General features: G+C 44.6%; 1 protein-coding gene across 1 annotated transcript in view; it reads right to left on the bottom strand.

Annotated features, from left to right (window-relative positions):
• The window catches only part of MUSK (muscle associated receptor tyrosine kinase), a 343,556-nt gene that overhangs the window by 212,210 nt on the left and 114,640 nt on the right, over nt 1–16,706 (bottom strand). Inside the window, exons 3-4 of the mRNA XM_075316181.1 lie at nt 10,168–10,319; nt 7,671–7,798 (exon numbers count right to left, since the gene is read on the bottom strand). Of these exons, the coding sequence (XP_075172296.1) occupies nt 7,671–7,798; nt 10,168–10,319 (280 nt within the window). The remainder of the gene's footprint in view (nt 1–7,670; nt 7,799–10,167; nt 10,320–16,706) is intronic.

Here is a 16,706-nt window from a genome sequence, read left to right as displayed (position 1 = left end):
CTTGGTCAAGCATGCATATGCTCTCAGTAGGAATAGAGAAATAAACTGTTGCCAGACTCTATTTCTAAAGTTTACCAACTAGTGGGCTATCTCCCTAAGAAAAAAAATGGAAAATGAACTGCCAGATTTTTATCCCCCAAACATTTCCCTTTAACAAAAAGCCTAGAGGGTCTTTTACATATTAGGTGACCAACGTGTCCATTGAAATTGGCTAATTCATCCACTTCCTCAATTATGGTCAATGCATAGACAGAAAAGAGAACATGATCATTTATTGGTGAAACAGGATGGAAGATGGAGGCTTCCTCCTGGGCAGGTACTGGCAGTAAAGTAAGGCCTTTGATGGACCTTTCATAAATATAGTACATTCAATTAACTTCAGTTTGAAAAACATTCAAACCTATTTTACTTGGATAGATCTTTTCATATGTGTCCATTACCGACAGTTTAACTACTGTAGAGTGACTGAAACTAAACAAAATAAGTTCCCTGTTGTTATAATACTTAAACACTGCCAAAATTGAGATTACACACTTATTGACCCCTTATGGTAAAATGGGAAAGGTCACCTTAGCTCCATGCCATGTCTCTCAACTTTTGAAGAAAATATGCTGTAGAGTATGTAAGTTATGCATCAAATAAATGTATATAGCTAAAGCACACTATATATACAGAAAATAACAAAATGTGTGATTGTTAAACAATACACTAACTGCCTGTACAACAGTAGGTTAGCTTCCAAGGAGCAGAGAGTACAATCGCTCCTGGCCCATGTACAAGGAAGGGCCCACCTGGACTTACTGCCAGTTATAACTGTATCGGCCTGTAGAATATTCCTGCTTTAGAGCAGAGAGACATGATCTTCTTGTCCTACCACTCTCCGTTCTGTGGGCTGTAGGTAGCTATAGGCCTGTGGCATACAGAGCGGCAGAATAATGCAGAACAAAGTCCTGATGCAGGCAAAGCGATGTAGTGATATAATCAACCTGGCAGCCCTAACCTGTAGGCGCCCTAACATGATAATCTTGCCACATTGGTCCACCTTATAGTGACGGTGGATTTGTCAGTCAATACTTGTTAGAGGACTGAGGAGGACATTAGGCAATTTGGGGACCATACACTATTTTGGGGCCTCATACTAGTTGTCGAGAGCTGTGGGGGATCATACCATGAAGACATTACTCTAGGGCTTTCACAGAGGGCATTAATATTTACTATAGCAACATTTTATCATCCAGCTGGCAAAAGGAGGCATTTAACTGTGTAAGATGCACATTGGTGAGCATTATTATGTGGGGCACTAAGTGGGGCACTCTAAACATTTCACACAGAAGGTACAATAATGAGGAGAAATACGGCAGCAACAAGCTCAGCATTGAGATATCAGCAGGATGAGGAGTTTGTATTGACTGGGAATAGATGAAAATTATGAAAATTAGAGATGAGCGGACCCGTTGAAAGTCAGTTCAGCGGGTTCAGCCGGACTTTAGATAAAAATTGGTTTGGGACCTGAACTTGACCTGAACCCCCTTGGAACTTACTGCCTGAGCAGTTCAGGTCTCCACCCACATGCAGATGGGTTTTTTGTTTGGTGCACAATACACCCAATAATGTTGTTGCTACCCCAGCGAGAGGTATTCAGAGTCTGCAAGCGGCTCACATTGGGATGAGCACCGAGTGTACCCGAGAACAATGATGCTCGAGGGAGTTGATAGCAAACGTAATGCACAAAAATTCAGATTTTTTAGTAAAGTCTCTGTTTGGTACAAGCACTTTACTTTTCAGGTTCACTCATCTCTACTGAAAATGTGAGTAATCAAATGTGTCATTGTTGTAAATTCAGCGGATGAGTCCTTGCAGGAAGAAGTAGTCATGTCAGTCTGGCACATGTGAAAAAGATGGGAATATGTTTGACCCCATAAAGCAGATTGTTAGTTGTAATAATGATATATTATTATTATTATTATTATTATTATATCTTTTAATACATTCTGCAGAATTGGTATCTACCACTATACACTTACTGCATGGCAGCAATATCAGTGTGGAACCAAATATGTAATTTTTCTTCAGCATCATCATGGAAATTCTTTAGAGACCCTAATTATATCAGTGGAAGCAATGAAGTGGGGTCCCGGGTGCAATAGATCTCGATAACGCCTGATAGATACTATTGACACTCAATATAACTGCAGAACAGTTGAGCATTTCTATAGATAAATGTGCATAAAAAAATTATGATTGTATTAGTGATGAGTAAGTATTATTAATATAATTAGCATTGTTTTAGAACCATGTATGTATTGCATCTCTTATAGACCACACCTCTCAGAAGAATGGACTGTTTTACATGGGATATATAGCAACCATTATTATCAACATCACAACATGGAAAATGAGTGAGTTGAGATAGAGAAAACAGTGTGAAATCATACAGTACAGAAAGAAACTACTACTCATATCTACAAACTGTAACAGTTAAAGGGATTGTCCACTGCTAGGACAACACCTTCTGTATCCACGCTTCCCCCAGGTAAAATAAAAAAGTATATACTCACCTCCTATACTGGCGCCCTTTTAAAACTCATCAGATTGGCCGACATGTGCAGTGAAACATGCGGGATCACCATTCGAGCCAACATCAAATTGATAGACATGACCTTGGATATTCCAGTACATCCAAGGTCATGCAGGGGTAAACTGTGCATGTCTGTTTTTGCACAGCTGTTTTACTAGTTCAATTTGACAACCATACACATCACTCAGTTACTGCAGGCTGCTGTCACATTCTGCTTTCTGTACTAGCCGTCCTTGCAATAGTATTACCAAACAGACCAAAGTGGCCTCCTTTGCCAGTTTGTCTCAGTTACCGTATGATAATGTTACTTCTAACAGAAACACCATCAGTTTAAGGCCTCTTTCACATATACGTGCCTCCGGAACGTGTTTGGCAGTTTTCTCATGTACCAGAGACACGTACACACGTAAACCTAGGTATTCCTATGGTTTCCGACACATGTAAGTATTTGCGCACGGAACGTGTGTCGTACTTACATGTGTCCGTGTGTTTCTCACGCCAACATGTCCGTTTTCTCTCCGGCATGACGGGTGTCACACGGAATGCGAACGTGTCACACGTAACACACACGGACCACACGGATGTGTTCCGTGTGACACACACTAGAGAGAAGACGTGTCTGTGAGAAAGAAAACCAAACCTTTACTCACCTCCTCCAGCCCTGCAGTCTCTGCCGCTGCTGTCACTTGCTTCCGACCGCCGCTCATTATGCTAATTGAATATTCACTTCACTGCGGCCGGAAGCTGCAGCAGCGGGGAGTCGGCAGGACCGGAGACCAAAGTTCAGCACCACGGACAGCAAAACCAGGGACAGGTGAGTAGAAAGTTCCCGTTCTCCGTGTGTTATCATGGATAACACACGGAGAACACACGTAGCCCATAAACACGGCTCACGCAGGACAAAACGCACCTTTGACACGTCCATGAAAAACGTGCGTTGTTTTTCACGGATGTGGGAAAGAGGCCTAAGACAGTATTCTGCACAGAAAGATCTGCCTGATCACAAATGATTAAGAGGGATCATATTTGGCTCACTTTTTGAAAAGATAAAACAATTAAAAGTCTGTTAGTGCACTGGGTTACTAAATGGGCTGTTAGTTTCTGCAAGGTTTGGCTTACAACAGTCCTACGACACGTCAGAGTGTTATATACTTTTTTCCCATGGCAATTGGAATATCTGTGATTAGCAGCTATTAAATTTATTGCACTTCTACTTTTTTGAGGAAAACTTGACAAAGGAGGCAAGCTTGAATTTTAAACAACCAGATTATTTCTGCTGTTCACCCTTTCAGTGTAACTAACATATTTGTATTGACCCTTCAGGATAAAGTTATGATGATACCTTGCCCCAAACTGCACCTGACTGCAATCAGTCACAGATGCTGGTGGGTGGGGAAAGCAGTGCATATGCATGAACCTAATGAGTAGCCTCGGAAGTGAATGAGCGGCCACAGGAGCAGTTACTGCTGCGCCGGAACCTTAGTAAGTATAGCACACCTGCTTCTATCAATTTATCCCTTCTACCACCATTTTTAGTCACTGCACTCTGGTCCCCATAGACTTATATTGGGACCAACGTCTGCTCAGATATCTGGGATCAATTGCAGGCCATAACCCAATTTTCTTTTTAAATCCGGTTAGGTCTGCCGGTCCCAGTTATCTGGGAATCCACCCATCACTAGTTACCATATTCTGAGACCCATATTTTTCCCAATTCTATGAGAGCTTATTTTTTGTAGAAAAAGATTAAGTTGTGACTTATGACAATTTTTATCCAAATTTTATGTAAGTAGTTCAACAAAACCTGCAAATTCTGGCATCAATTTTTCAGTTGATAAATAAAATAAATTTGGGTCACTATGAGTACAGTGATACCTGATATATATATATATATATATATATATATATATATATATATATATATATATATATATATATATATATATATATACATATATACAGGTATTTTTTAAGTTTTGTTACATTTGCATTTCTGCTGTTCTTCCATTCAATGCAATTGACAGATTTATATTGATCCTTCAGAATAAAAATATTTTGCACAAAAAAAAAAATTGCACAAAAAAATCCATTTGTGAAAGAAAATCTTTTTTTTCGTAATCATATACTATGGTCCATAACTTTAGCATTCTTCTGTTGATGTAGCTATGGTATGTAAGATTTTGCTGTTTTGTGAAATGCACAAAACAAAGTTTTTCTTGGTATTATTTTGTGATGCTCACGACTTTTCAATAACTTTATTTCATACTTTTGTGAGGCAGAATGAATAAAAAAAAGACATTCTGGCAGTGTTTTTTGTAGTGTTTACCATGGAAATTAAGTAATAAAATAGTTTTTTTAGTAATCCAGCAATATAAAATGTTTGTCTTTTGTTTTTTTGGGGCATTTGTTTTTTTCATTAGTTGAAACTACTTTTTTTTCTCTTGAAAACTAGAATTATTTTTTTTTTTAAAGATTTTTTTTTTTGTTTTTAGCAGTTTCTATTTTTTACGCTATGTATTGCCCTACAAGGAAAATTAAACATGCAGTTCTTTCTTGTCATAAATAATACATTATTGTTTATATAGCGCAGTGTATTATCTTAGCTAGTTACTGTTGGAACTCACGCAGGCATCTGTGGATTTCGATCCAGTCTTAAGGGGGCTTTACACGCTACGACATCGCTAATGGGAACTCGTTGGAGTCACGGAATTGGTGACGCACATCTGGCCGCATTAGCGATGCCGTTGTGTGTGACACCTATGAGCGATTTTGCATCGTTGCAAAAACGTGCAAAATCGCTCATCGGTGACATGGGCGTCCATTCTCAAAAATGGTTACTGCAGCAGTAACAAGGTTGTTCCTCGTTCCTGCGGCAGCACACATCGATCCGTGTGACACCGCAGGAACGAGGAACCTCTCCTTACCTGCCTCCTGGCCACAATGCAAAGGAAGGAGGTGGGCGGAATGTTACATCCCGTTCATCTCCGCCCCTCCGCTTCTATTGGGCGGCGGTTCAGTGACGCAGCTGTGACGTCGCTGTGACGCTGAACGAACCGCCCCCTTAGAAAGGAGGCGGTTCGCCGGTCACAGCGACGTCGCCAGAAAGGTAGGTAGTGTGACGGGTCTGGGCGATGTTGTGCGGCACGGGCAGCGATTTGCCCGTGTCGCACAACAGATGGAGGCGGGTACCCACGCTAGCGATATCGGTACCGATATCGCAGCGTGTAAAGCGGCCTTAAGACTACAATACATGAACTGGATGACAATCTCATAAAAATATATGAAGCAGTAGGCAGAGCTGTGGCAAGTCCATGCAGTTTTCTGGGCTCGGCATGATAGGCATGCATGAGTCCTTATACTGACAGGTTAAATATAAGATATGGCATCTGGTTGGATATCATAGCCTTTGATCTATGGCAGACCCAGAGACTATAGTGTTACAGAATGAACATGCTCTCTATTGACCACAGCTTCTTAACAGGTTGCACAGTGCATAGCCAATGAATTGAGCATAGGCTGAGCTTTTACACTTCTGCTCCTTTTAATATAGGGTTGCGCAGGGTAGGCACTCTAAAGGCTGCTTTACACCAGACAATCTATCGTGTGATAGATCGTCGGGGTCACGGATTTTGTGACGCACATCCGACATCGCTGGCGATGCCGGCCTGTGTGACACCTCCTAGCGACGCAGTATCGCTCACAAATCGTGAGTCGGGTACTGCTCGCTAGGTTCCATAATATCGTTTCATTTAGTTGACCATCGTTTCCGTGGTAGCACACGCCGCTCCGTGTGACACCACGGGAACGATGAGCAGCTCACCTGCCTCCCGCAGCCGCCGCCGGCTCTATGTGGAAGGAAGGAGGTGGGCGGGATGTTTACGTCCCGCTCATCTCCGCCCCTCCGCTTCTATTGGCCGGCGGCCGTGTGACGTCGCTGTGACGCCGAACGTCCCTCCCACTCCAGGAAGTGGACGTTCGCCGCCCACAGCGAGGTCGCACGAGAGGTAAGTATGTGTGACGGGGGTTACTAACTTTGTGCGACATGGGCAGCGATTTGCCCGTGACGCAAAAAGGACGGGGGCGGGTACGATTGATTGTGAAATCGCACAATCGGTCGTACCGTGTAAAGCAGGCTTAAGTTCCAGAACACCACTCTTAGGCGGGCTTTGCACACTGCGACATCGCAGGCCGATGCTGCGATGCCGAGTGCGATAGTGCCCGCCCCCGTCGCAGCAGCGATATGTGGTGATAGCTGGCGTAGCGAAAGTTATCGCTACGCCAGCTTCACACACACACTCACCTGCCGTGCGACGTCCCTGTGGCCGGCGACCCGCCTCCTTGTTAAGGGGGCGGGTCGTGCGGCGTCACTGCGACATCACACGGCAGCCGGCCAATCAGAGCGGAGGGGCGGAGATGAGCAGGATGTAAACATCCTGGCCACCTCCTTCCTTCCGCATATCCTACGGAAGCCGCAGTGAGGCCGGTAGGAGACGTTCCTCGCTCCTGCGACTTCACACACAGCGATGTGTGCTGCCGCAGGAGCGAGGAACAACATCGGACCGTCACGTCAGCGTAATCATGGATTACGCCGACGCTGTACCGATGATACGATTACGACGCTTTTGCGCTCGTTAATCGTATCATCCAGCCTTTACACACTGCGATGTCGCATGCGATGCCGGAAGTGCGTCATTTTCAATTTGACCCCACCGACATCGCACCTGCGATGTCGCAGTGTGCAAAGTGCCCCTTAGGCTCATTGGGTTCTAAGCTGTCAGATCTTATGGATAGTGGATAACTTGCTATTTTGGGAATAATCCTTTAAAATGAAATATTGTACCAAAGTTTAGCTATCATTCTAATTTATAACATATTGAAATACTGCAAATTCTACACTTTGAGGTTTGATTTCACACTGCTCCAAGAAAAACAAAAATCTTAGCAAGAAAAAAGAAACTTGGAATATCGACATTTATAAGTTTTATTTTCCCAAAATTAAACCCATACAACAAAGACTGTGTTTCAATAAATGTTTAGTAACTCCATGATTTATCATGAAAATGTATTTATCATTGTATACTCAAGTGCTCACCTTAACAGCGTTTTCTCCTTTAATCCACGATACAGATGGTTTGGGATTTCCCAGGTTATTGCAAGGCAGGACTGCTTTAACTCCTTCTATCAGCTTTACATTCATTGGTGGGCGGGTAATTTTTGGTTCTAAAATATAAATGAATTGTAAAGTGCTTTAAAAACTGAATTAAAAACAAAGGAATAACTATAACCATCAGCATAAAGTAATTTCTTTTCATTAATTATAAATATGGAATGTCAATATGACAGGAAGTGTCTGGTCCATGATAATATGATCATGCACAAAGAATTTACAAACTCTAAAAATTAAATAAAGTATTTGTCATACAGATAGTATGGAAAAAAAAGCCAAAAAAGTAATTCAACTTACGGCAATCAAGGACTAAAGTGTAAAAGTGTACCCAGGGGTAGGTAAGGGTTAACGTGGATGCGCAGGAAAATAACTCAGTCCAGACAGGGGAGTGCAGTTTGGTCGCTTTTACTTACAGCTGGGTTCGAACCCTGGGGACGTGCTGGATCCCAGATGTGCCCGAGTCCTGTGTCCCTGTGCCAGCCAAGCTGGTGCCACTCGCCCCCTGATGCACTCATGTGTGTGTGTGGAACACTTGGAGGTCCTCCTGGTGTCTGGGTCCTGCTGCAGGCAGCTTGGACTATTTAAGGGAATATGTCCCGGTCCTCCCTTTGCTGCTGATGCTTCGGACGCTAGTGGTGGCAGATGAGTCCTGGAAACCCACCCGCCTGGCAGAGTTAACAGATGGCTTTGAAGTTCCGGTCTGTTCTGGGATCTGCACCCTGTGCGTGCAAAGTACTGGGAGCCCTGGATTTCTACTTCCACAGGATTCCACTGTCCCTGGAGCTTGATCTCTCGCTCTCCAGCTACTTTCTCCCCTGAGTGGCTACTGTTTCTACCCAGGTCGTGGCGGGGTCTTTGCTACTTTCACTGTGTCTCAAGATTCCTTTGTCTGTCTTGACACCTTTACTGACAACTCTCCTTCTTACTCCTCTCACTTCAGACTCTTCACTCTTGACTCCTTTCAACCACTTTCCTTCTCCCTTCTCTCTCCCTTGCCACCCCCCCCCGCCCCGGCCACTCGCTCTTCATCCAGGTCTGATGTCTCCCTCCCCAGTTGGCTGCCTGTTAGCTCACAGTGCCCAGCCCTGTCACCTGGTTCTATGGGAGTCTCCCACCCTGGTTTTGGACTAAAAGTGGACTGGTGGGCTTGTGTGTGTACTGACTGGCACAGTTATGTAGGACCCTAGATGTTACAGTGATGTTACCTTGTTTTGTGACACCTGGTTACCGCAGGGGCGTCACATAAAGAAATTAAAAGAAGTAAAAATAAAGTGAATAAATAATGAATAAATAAATATGTAAAAACAGTGTGTAATTTGACGAGTCCAAAGTGAATATAACTTCAGAAAATTATTTTATTCTAAACATGTTTTTAAAAATTGTCTTACTTTTTTAAACTATTGAAAATCTATTACTCTATTTCTTATCATAGTCACTATAAAACAGCATTTCTTAATTTCTATAGATCAATTTTTAGCTTTGCTGCACAAAATTGGGTCTTCAATTGTACCTGAATATAGTTAGTTGGAAGGGGTTTTATGAAAGATAATATTTGTGTTATTGGGAAGAAGAATCATATAAGGATAGGATATCACCTGGTCATCATGAAGTAGCATGCTGAAGTCAGACGCTCCTGATTCATGAAGAGGTGCATGCCTCTTCGCGAAAAAAAAAGTGGCATGGTCCTCGTGTGGTATTCCAGAAATCTCATTCCAGTCAAGTACTCTTGTGCCAAACAGCTGGTGCAGTGATTGGGACATATACTCGTACAACAGCAGTGGCTCAATAGTGAGTGAGGTGTCAGTAGTATGAAGGGTTTTTGCAGGTTGGGAAAATATAGGGCGGTGCTGGAAATCTGAGAAGTCAAATGTGTCTTTGTTGTAATCTCTGTAGATGAGTCTTAGCTGGAAGAAATTGTCATAACGGTCTGGACCAGAAGTCATAATCTGTAACTGTGCTGTAATCTCTTACATGTTCTGCAGGACTGATATTTACTACTATATCAGTGTTGGTCTTTGTATAGAGATTGATCGCCAGTAACAGTGCTGCCATCTATTGAGGTTCCCCTATATCTATGATTAGGGGTCCACTCAGATATTTCCCCCATGAGCTGAACCCCTTTCTTTGCCTCTGAATGCTTGGGAAGAGTTTTTTTTTAAAATATTCATTCTACACACGTACATTTAATGAATGTAACTAAAATTAAATTGTTGATGCACGCCCTGTAATTCTGCCAAATTATCTCTAAAAACAAATTAAGCAACAGAGAATCCATTCTTGCTCGATGCACACATTTGCAGAGCTGGATCAATTTCAGGTGTTTTGAAAGCATTCAAGGACTGACAGGCTCACTAATTGGGTTTTAAGGATTGAACAACTGTTGGCGCAGACTGAACTCATTTTTATTATCACTGACACTTACTCATTTTCACTTGCAAAGCTCCACAGCTATTTGCTGGATCTCCAACACCATTTTTTGCCAGACAACAGTAAACACCATCATCACCTTCCTCCACACTCAGAATGGTCAAGAGTTGCCCGTTTTCTCGAATGCTGTAACGTGTATCAAATAACCTGTAGAAATAATAATGGTAAATAACTGAATGATTTTTGCTCACATTGTATATATTAGTTTTTAACCATAAATGATAGAATGTATTGTAAATAGTGGAATTTTTTATTAATCTGCCTATTTGGGTGTTATGTCCATGTATAAAAGTAGATGGACCTAAACGGTACCACAGAGGATTTTTTTAATTGTTTAAATTTTGATTTACTGGATTTAGTATAGGTAAACAAATAACAATATACTTTACTTATAATACTTTTAATGACGCAAGACTTGTCAGTCTTAATGGCCGGGACACTTTTATTTTTACAAACTGTCAAAAAACTAAGAGGCAGGTAGTTTCTAAAAGAGGCAACTACCTGACAGTGGTAGCAGTGGTGATTGACTGCTCCTGCTGGAGATTCAGCTGTTCCACGTCAAAACGGCATGACTAATGGCATCATGGTGATTGACAGCTGTATCCCCCAGTTAGGCAACGGACAGCAGGCTGACAATCAGCGTGACATTAGCTGTCCCACCCATTCAACAGAGCAGAGCGGTAAAGAAGCTGACATCCTGTTGTCGTGACATCAGTGGAAGCTGCTAAATCGCTATCAGGAGTGTCCGTGACTGCTCTTTTCTGGTGAAGAACAGAGCCGTACAAAACAGGCAGGTATTTAGCAATTACACAGCACAACAATGATTTTACTACTGGGAAAAAAACATGTTTTATACTACATTGAATGCCCTGATTTCAAATATGAACTCCAAAGCCTGCCTGACAGATATGGATTTTAACTATTGTCATGCTGTAACTGCAAGTTTGTTGCCTGATTGGGCATGAGAGGATTTATGGCGAGCAGAGCGACACAGTAGAAACCCCAGGGTGGAGTCAGGCTAGGGGAGGTTAGGACCCCCGAAGAACGATTCCACCCACTTGACACACTAACAAAACAATACAATGGTGAGCTCTCGCGGTAGGGAGAGGGGAGCACCTCCTAGCACTCATCCGACGCTGAACCCTGCACTCCCTAACGTCCCTAGATGGGTCCTTCCCCATGCGGTGATCACATGCTTAGGACCTTGCTGACCCTAAGCTAGTGAAGGCCAGCGAGACACTATTGTTCCATTACAATGCGACAACAGTAGGTAAAACAAGTGAGAGGGGAAAGACACAACAAAAAGCACACCAAGATTTCTTGAGTAAGAAACTTTGCAGCTGCAATAGAAATTATGCCACAGCTGTGCAATGCCGAGTTCTGTCAACATTTTCAGCTTAAGGTATGAGCTAAAGCCAACCAAGGGAGAAGGAAGGAGCCGATATTTATACCAGAAGGGAGTGGCTGCAGCTGAGTTTGCAAATATCTGTTAGAACACTGCAGGATAGAAATGATCCTTAACCTCTTCAGTGCTAGATAGAATTACATATTCTCAATCACAGTGTGAATGGTGAGTGAGCACTACAGCGGATCTGTGATCCACAATTTGCTGTGACATTTTAAACCCAGAATCCCTGAGATCCCATGTGGCATTGCCACACTTGTAACAATACTACACCTTCTATGAAGGGCCTCTGGACCCTAAGGACCAGTGTTGTCCAGATGAGACTCATGGAAGAAATGCACCAACCTACTGGCATTAAACTTCAATGCTGGTACACACATCCTTTGCTCCAGGCCATAACCTTTCCAGTGTACCAAATATTGGATACAACAATTAAAAAACAAGAATCCATGATTCTTGCAACTTAAAACTCTGAATTACCTTCAACAATAACTGGGGGCAGTGGTAAGGGTGATAGCTCCAAAAACATGACGTATTTGTTGAGCAATGACCTGTTAAAAACATTATTGATGTTGCGTGGTTGCAGTATCTCAATACAAAATGCCACTGGATTAATAATGGTGATCATTTTGTACAGACCAGTGAACGTAGGACTTAGGGCGGCTTTGCACACTACGACATCGCAGGTGCGATGTCGGTGGGGTCAAATTGAAAGTGACGCACATCCGGCATCGCATGCGATATCGTAGTTTGTAAAGCCTTGATGATACGATTAACGAGCGCAAAATCGTCGTAATCGTTTCATCGTTGCAGCGTCGGCGTAATCCATAATTACGCTGACGCGACGGTCCGATATTGTTCCTCGTTCCTGCGGCAGCACACAACGCTGTGTGAGAAGCCGCAGGAGCGAGGAACATCTCCTACCGGCGTCACCGCGGCTTCCGTAGGATATGCGGAAGGAAGGAGGTGGGCAGGATGTTTACATCCTGCTCATCTCCGCCCCTCCGCCGCTATTGGCCGCCTGCCGTGTGACGTCGCTACGACAACGCACGACCCGCCCCCTTAGGAAGGAGGCGGGTCGCCGGCCAGAGCAACGGTCGCAGGGCGGGTGAGTGCGTGTGAAGCTGGCGTAGCGATAATTTTTGCTACGCCAGCTATCACACGATATCGTACCTGCGACGGGGGCGGGCACTATCGCGTGCGACATCGCAGCATCGGCCTGTGCTGTCGCAACGTGCAAAGCCCGCCTTAGCTTTCAAGAAGGAATCTTCAACTGAAGATATCTGGTGGACAGCCATACATTTTCAATCACACACAGGTCCGGACTAGAGTTGAGCGCGGTTCGCGGTTTGAGGTTCTCCAGTTCGCGGCTCGAGTGATTTTGGGGGCTATTCTAGATAGAACTAGAACTCGAGCTTTTTGCTAAAGCTCGATAGTTCTAGATACGTTCGAGAACGGTTCTAGCAGCAAAAAGACCAGCTAATTACTAGCTGGCTTTCCGCTGTAATAGTGTAAGTCACTCTGTGACTCACACTATTATGAAATTTCAGTGTATAGTGTGCGGGAACAGCGCATTCAGATCACTGCTGTATGGATAATGGCGATCGCCATTTTTTTTTTCCTTGTCTTCCTTCCCTAAGCGCGCGCATGTAGTGGGGAGGGCCAGCATGTCAGCCAATCCCAGACACACACAGCTAAGTGGACTTTTAGCCAGAGAAGCAACGGCATGTGTGATAGGATGTCCATGTCACATGTCCCTGCATTATAAAAATGGACATTTTCCTCCAGCACGCCATTATCTGCCTTCTGCGTCCTTGGTGTCAGTCATCACTGGCGCAGCTCCTATCTCCGATACTGCTGTGTACGCTCCATACACAGCGCTGTACAGAATAGGGATAGAAGTTTCTATCAGTCCTTTTAAGGGATAATACCGGCAGGGTCAGAGCCATAGATGACAGGTCCGTGAAAACAGAGTTTAACAGCTACACAAGATGACAGCGTCTGTGTAGCTAAGTTCAGGGATTTCCTCGCTGCATTTCCCCATTAGGAGGGATAGAAAGGCAGGCTTCCATTCCTCTACCCAGAGACCCACAACCCTGCCACTGTACCCTCCTGCCCTTTGCACACTCATACTCATTGTTACTAAGCCATTATACTAGCAAACACTGAGTGAACTTAGTGGCATCATAAAAATGGCTGTTGGACTTCTGTATTGTCCCACTAGTGCAAAGATATTTGCAGCACCTCTGCCTGCATTGCACACTCAAACTCTTTGTTACTAAGCCATTATACTAGCAAACACTGAGTGAACTTAGTGGCATCCTAAACGTGGCTGTTGGACTTCTGTATTGTCCCACTAGTGCAAAGATATTTGCAGCACCTCTGCCTGCATTGCACACTCAAACTCATTGTTACTAAGCCATTATACTAGCAAACACTGAGTGAACTTAGTGGCATCCTAAACGTGGCTGTTGGACTTCTGTATTGTCCCACTAGTGCAATGATATTTGCAGCACCTCTGCCTGCATTGCACACTCAAACTCATTGTTACTAAGCCATTATACTAGCAAACACTGCTGCCAGTTTAAGGGCCGTAGTTGCATTGTCAGGGATAATTATTGTTGTTTATTCTGCTGTTAATAAAGCTAGACCACCGCTGAAATCTACACCACCTCTCAATTTTTACTACCACATTTTAAGTGCACAATCTTGTCGCAATCAAAATGAGTGGCAAAATGACAGATGCTGGTGAAAAGGGGAAAAGGCGTGTTGGAAAAGGAAAAAAAGGGTTTGTCCGTGGGGAAGGTGGCAATGCTCCATTAACATCTGCTGAAGATAGACCATCTTCCAGCAAAAGTAAGATGTCTACTACTTACCGTGGACAATCCGATGTGCTCCCTTTTTTACGGACACGAACAACTGGAACAAAGGTAGATGATGGCCAAAAAAGGAAAATGCTTGAATGGATCTCAAGTGGTCCAACAAGTGCCCTCTCCGCCACCTCAACTACCGCATCCAAAAAACACCAGTCCTCTGAGTTGTCATCCCAATCAAACTTGCTTTCTCCCAGCTCTGAAGTCTCCATCCGCCCTGCACAGGATGGTGGAACTGAGATGGCTGAGTCTGCAGAGCTGTTCAGTCACACTATAGCCTGGGAATCAGAGGTCTGCTCCCAAGCTACAGTGAGTACAGACCAGGAAATGGTCTGCAGTGATGCCCAGAACCTTTGTGACTCTGATTCAGGCCGTGAGGACCAAGTTTCTGAGCATAATGTTGACCCTTTTTCACAAACTGTAACACCTGTTGTTATAGACAATGAGGAACATAGTCATGACGATGAGACGCAGATAACAGATTGGGATGACAACTTAAATATTCGGTCAGGGCAAGAAGAGGCTCGGTCTTAGGGTGAGGGGAGTGCAAACACAACAATTGATGAGGAAGTTCTAGATCCCACCTACTGTCAACCCACAGTCAGGCCCTCGAGGAGGTCAACAGAGACGGTGGAGGAGGATGCAACGGACGACGAAGTTACCTTGCGCCTTCCTGGACAGAGTAGGAGTACTGGTAGCACGTCTACAACTGCATCCTCAGCCACCACTGTGCCTCTGAGCACTAGTCGGGGTGGATCAGCAGGTCGCATGCCCTCTAAGCCTTGCCTAGCCTGGTCCTTTTTTGACATAGCAAAAGATCGCCTAAATTATGTGATCTGTAAAATTTGTCGTGATTCTGTTAGTAGAGGGCAAAACCTCAGCAGTTTGACAACTTCTTCCATGAATCGTCACATGAATAAATATCATCTGTCCCAGTGGGAAGCTCACCGTAATGCAATGCGGCCTAGCGGAGGGAACCATCCACCGCCTGCCCCTTCCAGTGCATCCGCGCGCTCTTCATCTTCTAGGACTGTGGGGACAGCTGTCACACCTGGTTTTCCACGCACAACTTCCACCACTGTAACCGCAACAGGCAGTTTGCTTGGTAGGTCGTCAGTTGGTTTGGAAGGGGAAACAAGTGCGTGTGTACAGCTCTCTCAGACATCGATAGCACCAACGTTGGATGAAGGCGACATCATGTCTACGCCTGCACTTTCCTCACAAAGCTGCATTTTTCCAGGGACACCCTACTCAACACCGTCTACACACAGCAGCCAGATCTCTGTCCCTCAGATGTGGACAAATAAAAGGCCATTTCTTGCGACCCATGACAAAGCTAAGAGGTTGACTTTATCTCTCTGTAAGCTCTTGGCTACCGAAATGCTGCCTTTCCGCCTGGTGGACACACAGGATTTTAGAGACCTTATGTCTGTCGCTGTGCCCCAGTACCAGATGCCCAGTCGCCACTACTTCTCTAAGAAAGGTGTGCCCGCGCTACACCAGCATGTCGCACACAACATTACCGCTTCCTTGAGAAACTCTGTGTGTCAACGGGTGCATTTCACCACCGATACTTGGACCAGTAAGCATGGACAGGGACGTTACATGTCGCTGACTGGGCACTGGGTAACTATGGTGATAGATGGTGAAGGGTCTGCTGCACAAGTCTTGCCGTCCCCACGACTTGTGTGTCAATCCTCTGTCTGTCCAAGTTCCGCCACTGCTTCTGCCTCCTCCACCTCATCTGGGTCCTCCACCTCCGCCCCAAGCCTGCCTGGTCAGGCCACCAGCGTTCGCACTGCGCAGAAGGAATCACGCACCCCTCATTACTATGCTGGCAGCAGAGCGCAATGGCATCAGGCGGTCTTTAGCTTGACATTTCTTGGGAATAGGAGTCACACAGCTGAGGAGTTGTGGTCAGCTCTGCGGTCTGAGTTTAATAAATGGTTGTCTCCACTCAACCTGCAGCCTGGTAAGGCCGTGTGCGACAATGCTGCAAACCTGGTTGCGGCCCTTCGCCTGGGCAAGGTGACACACTTGCCTTGTATGGCTCACGTGTTGAACCTTGTTGTCCAGCAATTTTTAACACACTATCCCGGCCTAGATGGCCTTCTGACCAGGGCACGAAAACTGTCTGCTCACTTCCGCCGTTCAACCGCCGCAGCTGAGCGACTTGCATCGGTCCAGAAGTCTTTCGGCCTGCCGGTTAATCGCCTGAAATTCGATGTGCCGACACGCTGGAATTGGACTCTCCAC

Source organism: Anomaloglossus baeobatrachus, chromosome 1, assembly GCF_048569485.1.
Source record: "Anomaloglossus baeobatrachus isolate aAnoBae1 chromosome 1, aAnoBae1.hap1, whole genome shotgun sequence".
In the NCBI taxonomy this organism is placed as follows: domain Eukaryota; kingdom Metazoa; phylum Chordata; class Amphibia; order Anura; family Aromobatidae; genus Anomaloglossus; species Anomaloglossus baeobatrachus.
The sequence above is the reverse complement of the archived record's forward strand: the minus strand, read 5'-3'. Positions and strand labels throughout refer to the sequence as shown.